Here is an 8278-nt window from a genome sequence, read left to right as displayed (position 1 = left end):
AAATTATAATAGGCTTGTCAGAACAGCACATTCATTTATGACAATCAACTGTATAATCCTTTTACGGCTTTGTTTATTTAAAGAGTTATTGCAACAAAATAAGTAAACAAGCAGACACATAGAAACAGTTAGATATAATTAGAATTGAAATAGATATAGGAAGATGTGGTGTGAGTGCCAATGAGACAACTCTCCATCCAAATAACAATTTAAAAAGTAAACCATTATAGGTTAAAGTACGGCCTTCAACACGGAGCCTTGGCTCACACCGAACAACAAGCTATAAAGGGCCCCAAAATTACTAGTGTAAAACCATTCAAACGGGAAAACCAACGGTCTAATCTATATAAACAAAACGAGAAACGAGAAACACGTATATATTACATAAACAAACGACAACTACTGTACATCAGATTCCTGACTTAGGACAGGTGCAAGCATTTGCAGCGAGATTAAACATGCTTTTTGAAAACATGCTTTACACAAATTCATCAAATTTAAGGAAATTTAAAACTGTAAGAGTAATGCGGAAACACAATTTGAACATGAATAGGTATTTTTCTAAAAGTAAAAGAGTAAAAATATGTATATTAATATAATCATTTGTCTATGAACTATCTATTTGAATTAACAGTTGAAATTGAATTACTCTTTATCGTTCATGAAGTTGAATATTCTCTCAGAATTTTTAACTCGTTTTTAACCCGGACAAAATTACCATTGATAACAGTCAAAACAAATCTGATAAAGTTTTCTCCACGATTTGTACATTTTTACCAATGTTAATGAACGCATTTGCGACATTCCTCAAAGTTGGTTTCAAACTGTGCATCTTGCAAAACTGGAATCTCCATTCTTCTAAGATATCCTTGTTCAGTCTTACCAAGTCTCGTTTGTTTTGCCTGTGGATAATCTGCTCCCAGGTCTGAAACCCCATTCCAAGTTCTATCAGGAACGGAAGTGAGTTATTTCCAACCAATGGAGCCAATCTGTCAATGTGCTCCTCTGTGGGAACTATATCCCACTTATCTGCTTCCTTTTCTGTGGTGTTTCAAGATAAAGTAGTGTTAGATTAATAGTCAAAATCAAAATAATCATATTTTTTTCAACGATTTACAAAATAAATGATAGCTATTTATTTCATTCTTTTATTATTAATGTTTTTGTAATGCAAAATATATAGACAGTGTACAGACAACGCTCAATCATATCCACTGATATGTCATGCATGAAAGTTTGTTATCAAGATCGACAACATGCACAGGTAATAATAATTTCCCAAGAACAATTTTAGATTTTTTTTAAAGTAAAAACCAGTACAAAAGTGTGTATGTAAAACATGTTTAAGTACACATTTTAGGATAAATTTTAATTTAGGGCCTCAGCTTTAGATTTTATCGGGACACTTAAAGCAGAGCCAAAAATAGATATACTACAATAGTGATATACTTATCTAACATCATGTTAAAAAACGGACGAAAGATACCAGATAAACAGTCTTAATCATAAATAGAAATAACTTACATCGCCATGGCAAAAAATAAAAAGACAAGCAGACAAATGGTTTGAGACCACCCCTACTTCGTAGCGCATTTCTTTTAGACAATAAATGCAAATTAAAAAAATCCCACCTGCGCTTTCGCAATAATTTATTTTTTAGTGTGGTGTACTACTTTTGGGACAAAATACATCAAAATCATAGAAAACTTCATCGGCTCCAACTCAAACTATGGACAATTTTATGTTACGTTGGTCATGAAATCGTTCGACAGCTTCCGAAGTGTTAATTTTGAACCTTTTTTTCAACTGGACAGACTCACTGCTTAAATTTAGAATTCATGACCCAAATATTTTGACAGTGTCATTTCATCCCTTGACTTGCTATTTGAGCCATAAAACATGGAGAAATACATTTGGAAGGGGTATGAAAAAAATTGGCAAGTAACACACTTTCCACACTAGGGACTACAAGGGACGACAAATGTGGTTTCGGACCAAATAATAGTACACAGTCTTAGAAAAAAATATCGGAAACATATAACTTACCAAAATCAATGGAATCTGCTTTTACAAGCTGTAATACAAGGAAAACGTAGTTACTATTAAATAACTTTGACTGTCATCATACAATACGAATCATTTATTTAAATAATATATTGTATTTAGCTATATTTGTGTATATCTTTTTAAATTGAGAATGGCAATAGGGAATATGTCAAAGATACAACAATCGTACAAAAGAGCAGAGAACAACATATAGCTAAGATTACAATAAGTTGACACATAAATATAGTTTTGCACCCGGCTTCGTGCTTCAGTTTACCCTTAAACAATAATGTGAAATTGGTCAGTGCATATGGACGTCATACTTAACTTCAAAACATATAACTAGTATAGTTGATGATTGTCTTGTATATCAACAGGAAAATGGTGAAACACAGGAAGAAATCAGAAAACAATCAAATCAAAATATAGGATAAAATGTTCTAGCTTTGTTTTGTGATTCAACAACATGTGTTTACCTTACAAAGTATATGGATACTCTCTTGTCCACCTGTCTCCACTGCTTCTTTGATGTGCCTAAACGTCACTGCAATACTGTCTCTGCATCGCCTTAAAACTTCAAAATTCCATTTCACTGAATCGTCAGATTCTAGAATCCTATCTATGTCCTTGATTGACAATCCTAATTTAATTGCTGTTTCCCTGACTTCATTTTTACTGAACATTAATGACAAACGACGAAGGTGTAGATCTGATGGCGTCACTTTCAAAAAGTCAGCATTTGTAACTAGATTGGCAAGATTGTATGTGCATTAAAACATTATTAGTTAAGGAAGTAATTTATACGTAGCGGTGTATACTTTGAAACTCTGGATCACATATTTGATTTGCAGTACCCTGAGAAAAACTTATCCAGCGCGATACATAAAATGTATCTTAGATAATAATGACAACGCATTTTAAAGGTCAAATTTCTTTCTTTAAAGATTTTTTCTAACATTGAGTTGATATTGTAGTTGGGTATTTCATCAGAATTAAACGGGTGATGATAAGAGATTTCTCAATATCTCTGTATCACCAGTAATATTTCCGAATTCTGCGTCATATCATACAGAAATAATTGTCATTATATAACTCTGTGTACAACAAGGGTAGGACGGAAACATCTCGTTTGAATTGTTTTAGATTGTCATTTTTAGCTCTTTTCTAGCTAACTATGCAGTCTATACTTTGCTCATTGTTGAAGGCCATTAAATGACATGCAGTTGTTAATTTCTGTGTCATTTTGGTGTCTCGTGCAGAGTTGTCTCATTGGCAGTCATACCGCATCTTCATATTTTATACACAATTCCTTGTTACCGACTAAGCATATTTTACCTGGGCACCCTGGTTGACATTCTTCTTCATCCTTTAGAAATAAAACAATAAGATAATTTTAATTTATATTACATCATATCACTAACACGAGATTTACACCTTTTAATCAATAATTAAGATAATCAATCAACATAATAATTGTTCAACTACTAAATGTATATTGATTTTGCCTTGGGTGTTCCTTAACGGGACACTAGTGGCCAAATTCATGCTCACCGAATTGACTCAAATTTTAATTTTCTATTTATAACAATGTAAAACATTTTTCCAAACTATCAAAAGTATAAGATATACAATTAACAGACCATGGTCTTAATAAGATGTAGCTTCGTTTCGTGTGAATTCTAACCAAGACGTCATCTAATTAACTATCGAGTTGACCTTCTATGACCATATCAGCGACGAAACATAAACATAGATATACATAGATTTAGCAACTCGTGCAATTATATTTTGATAGGTGGGTTAAATGTTGTATTGTAGATTAAAAAATTATGCTTATCGTCCTTTTTACCTTTATAAGAATGATTTTGTGTGGATCGAATCAGTTATTAAAATAATTTACCTAGTTTCACTTTCAATGTTGACATTCGTTTCTTTTTAAAACCCGAACACGGATAAAGCATGCGTTATTCTTTCTCTTTCTATAGGGTTAAATTGGAGTTCACATGAATACTGATTTTATGAGGTCGAATTATTCACTTGCAAGTGAAGAAGTCATTATCAATGTTTATAAGCTTAATTTGACAAAATTGAACAATTCTAGCTGATAAAAGCAAATTATTATTTCACTATTTCACTTTCATTAATGATTTAAAAAAAACATACTTTTGATTTTGTATATATCTCGTAGCTAGTGCCCCTTTAACAGGCAATTGGAAATAGCTGACTGCTTTTATATACGTCAATTTGCTTGGAAACACATCATTTTCAGTAGGTACATTAACACTTGTTTTTTTTATTTAGCTTTAGATTAAAAAAAAAAACCAAACGCAATAGAAGAATGATTAAAACAATGTAACAGTTCACAAATTAAAAAGACGTTCATTTTGCGGATTTTTCTTTAATTTCCACATATTGTTCTTAGAAACACGGGTTGCTAATTATTTCATGCATTGCACATAATTTGTAATACAAAAAGTCGAAATTAAAAAAATATATATAAAGTTTTAATTTTTTACCCGTTCACGAGAATGGGGCCATTGCTCAAATAGTTAATTAATCAAGATTCTTTAAAAACAAATTGGACGAGTATGTACACGTTTTTTTCAATCCACTATAATGTTTTAAGAAATTTACTTTCCACTGGACTAAACCATTTATTTTTTGAAATAATACATATATTTTCAAATGCAACGTTAAGTGTTGTTAGAATATGTGTATTTTATTTTCAAATCAATTTTCTAAGTTTGAATAGAAACACTAAATTGTTAAATACCTTTCTAGCAAACCACGATGTGATTGTATGTATGTTGTGTTTGATGCCATGAGACGGACAAATCCAGATGCTGTCAATGTTCGCTAGTCTTGTTAATGGTAGGATACATGGATTATCTGGTGAGTTACAACATATGCTGGTGACAAAGGATGCATCAATGTGTTGACTCTCATCGCTACTTGTTTTGATATACAACTGACTGATTTTCTCCAAGGCCGATACCAAACATTCGTTAATACTGGACGCCATATCCCTCATTATAAGTGTGTTTGTGTCAGCATGGACGAGACGGACAACAATCCTCTCATCTTCACATAGAACATACATATCTACTGAGGAATCAATAGTGAAAACCCCTGACCTGTGGAACAGCATGTCCCTATTGGTCTCTCCGTATGCCTTCACCGCCCAGACATACAGACAATAACTAATAAATCTAAATGATAATGCTGGGGGTATCATCATTGTAGACGAAAGAAAGGCTATGGCAATATTCCGTTTGGTGATGTCATAAGATTGGAGATATCCAGAATCATCTATAGCTCTAACCATACTTGCAACGTAGTAGAAATCAGCAGTGATACGTTTGTGATCAGAACCATATCTCTTTGGTTCGACCAATATATCCAGATGGGTCATGACATTTAATAAATAATCTTTGTCTTTGTAAAATGTAGCATATTTCTTTGCCTTCCAAACGCTCTCTATTGCTTGTTTTGATACCACCCCTTTCTTGCCCATTGCATCCCACATTTCTTCTCGTTTCTTGTTTCCCTCACAAAAGCGTCTGTCTGTAACAATTGATTTAAATGCATCGATGAGGAGGGTGGGAGCCAAAATGATACGGTCTGCCAATTTATGTTCATCAAAGTATAACACCTTGCCAATTGAATGTTGAAATTTCAGAAATACCTTCAACTCAGTTTCTGACAACGATCTGATTGGCTGCATTGAGTTTATTTTCTGTAGATGATCTAGTGTAATCAGAGAAATATTTCGTCTGATTAGTGATCCAAATTCTAACTCTAAAGGAATAAAGCATTTTGGGAGAGATTCGCCCCATGTTGGTTGCCTCTCTGATTCCCTGATGATAGCGGCCTTTATCTTCGCCATTTCTGGGTCATGTTTGTTTTTAGCGTTAACAAATATTTCATCAACAATCACCAATTGTTGCATGAATGGCGTTTTGTGAAACATCTTAAAAATTTCTCCAAATATGTCATGTCGTCTTTGTTCAACCCCACTCTGAAAATAATATGAAAATACATACGTAACGTTGGTGTATCTTGTATAAACGTCTTTACAAAGTATATACCTAGTATGTTTGTATCTGTTCTCGAGATAAATGCCTTATATACACGAAACACTAGTTTTGAAATACAAGGATATATGTAAGGCAATTGTGTGTTTCTTATGACAAGAAATATATAAAAAATAAAATAAAATACAACATAGATATGGACCTTTTTAATTGGTTATGTCGTAATGTTTATGCCATGTAGAAAAAGAAAATGTTAGACACGCATGCAGATTCAAAGATCAACTAGATGATTCATTTTAAACTGAAGCGCCTGTTTATATAAACTGCTTTTAAGACACTTAACCAAATAAATATCAAATTCGCACAATGACGATTATAGTTCTCCATTAATTCATTTATAAGACATTTGTTCACTGCATATTATTCAAAATCCAAAAAATCCATTAGTTCAAATGTAGAACATGTTATACAACCTACTTACAACTGATACCTGACCTTGTGAGTTAAAACAACCATAATTTTAGGAAATCCCCGAATACTTCCTTTGCAGTATGTTACAATGGTGTTGACCCAAAATAGCAGATAATCTGTAATTATAACATGTATAAACAAAATTAAAAAGTTCAATACATAAGAAGAAAGGTACTAAAGTCAGTTAAATGTATATGTTCTCTACGAAATCTACGGTCTACAAAAAAAATTAATTGAGTAATAATTCTTGCAATAATAAACTCTCTTTTGAGGGTGTTTAAGTTATCAGGCGTATTTATTTTAACATACATGAAAACGTTGTTTACTTTTGGTTACTTCTGTTTCACAACAGAGTGTATTTCAAACGTATGTATGTTTTTACATACCTCTTGAAGTTTTATGTCCACTCTTTCCTGGGAGGTATTGTTCATACGGACAGGGATCATCAAGTGTTCTACTTCCGTCCAATACAATTATGTAAATAGCTCTGTATGTCAGAAATGTCTGATGAGTTGAATAGAAAACATCCTGTCCTCCAAAATCCCAGATTATTATAGGCGCTATATTTTTGTTGTGCAACTCCTTTTTCCCAACTTTGGAAGACTTTTCTAAGAATTTTTCCTTAGTAATCGACACTTTAACTTCTTTGACTTGTTTGGTAATACCAAAGAATCGTTTTAGCTTTCTGATAACTCCACGTTCAGTAACAGTTTCTATATGCAAATCACCAGTGAAACTTGACTTTATAGAAGCATCATGGTAATCGTTCCGTGTGGTGAATTTATCAAACGGAGCTTCACATATTTGTGTATCATTTGCAGCATCAATATTTGCTTTTCTAGTTGAATAAATTTGTGCGACTCGTTTATTCATATTGACAGAGTCAACTACACTGTTTTTACCAAACACTGATATATCTGATTGCCTTTTTGAACTAGAGCGTTTAGCTAAAACAGCTGTCTCAAATGCATCATCTTTGTCCTGTATTTCTGATGTCTGTCCTGATACAGGGCCTGGTGATTTCTTGTCCATATGTATTACCGTACTACTAGCATCATATTTGTCTTGCTTTCCTGATGTCTGTCCTGATACATAACCTGGTGATTTCTTGTCCATATGTATTACCGTACTACTAGCATCATCTTTGTCTTGTATTTCCGATGTCTGTCCTGATACATGACCTGGTGATTTCTTGTCCATATGTATTACCGTACTACTAGCATCATCTTTGTCTTGTATTTCTGATGTCTGTCCTGATACATGACCTGATGATTTCTTGTCCGTATGTATCACCGTACTACTAGCATCATATTTGTCTTGTATTTCCGATGTCTGTCCTGATACATGACCTGGTGATTTCTTGTCCATATGTATTACCGTACTACTTGCATCCTCTTTGTCTTGTATTTCCGATGTCTGTCCTGATACATGACCTGGTGAGTTCTTGTCCATATGTATTACCGTACTACTAGCATCATCTTTGTCTTGTATTTCCGATGTCTGTCCTGATACAGGGCCTGGTGATTTCTTGTCCATATGTAGTTCCGTACTATTAGCATCATCTTTGTCTTGTATTTCCGATGTCTGTCCTGATACATGACCTGGTGATTTCTTGTTCGTATTTATTACCGTACTACTAGCATGATCTTTGTCTTGTCTTTCAGATGTCTGTACTGATACATGACCTGGCGATTTCTTGTCCATATGTATTACCGTACTTCTAGCAT

The 8278-nt window shown here is 33.3% G+C and overlaps 1 protein-coding gene across 1 annotated transcript; it reads right to left on the bottom strand.

The window, feature by feature from the left end:
• Positions 1 to 730: 730 nt before the first annotated feature.
• Positions 731 to 8071, bottom strand: LOC134700071 (uncharacterized). Its single transcript, XM_063561444.1, has 7 exons — positions 6938 to 8071; positions 6576 to 6667; positions 4820 to 6064; positions 3382 to 3412; positions 2523 to 2791; positions 2047 to 2074; positions 731 to 1041 (listed from the first exon to the last, which is right to left on the bottom strand). The coding sequence occupies exons 1-7, from the start codon at positions 8001 to 8003 to the stop codon at positions 731 to 733; spliced, it is 3042 nt and encodes a 1013-aa protein (XP_063417514.1). The 5' UTR covers positions 8004 to 8071.
• Between the last annotated feature and the right edge of the window lie 207 nt (positions 8072 to 8278).

Source organism: Mytilus trossulus, unplaced genomic scaffold, assembly GCF_036588685.1.
Source record: "Mytilus trossulus isolate FHL-02 unplaced genomic scaffold, PNRI_Mtr1.1.1.hap1 h1tg000122l__unscaffolded, whole genome shotgun sequence".
Classification (NCBI taxonomy): domain Eukaryota; kingdom Metazoa; phylum Mollusca; class Bivalvia; order Mytilida; family Mytilidae; genus Mytilus; species Mytilus trossulus.
This window is presented reverse-complemented; position numbering and strand designations above follow the sequence as displayed.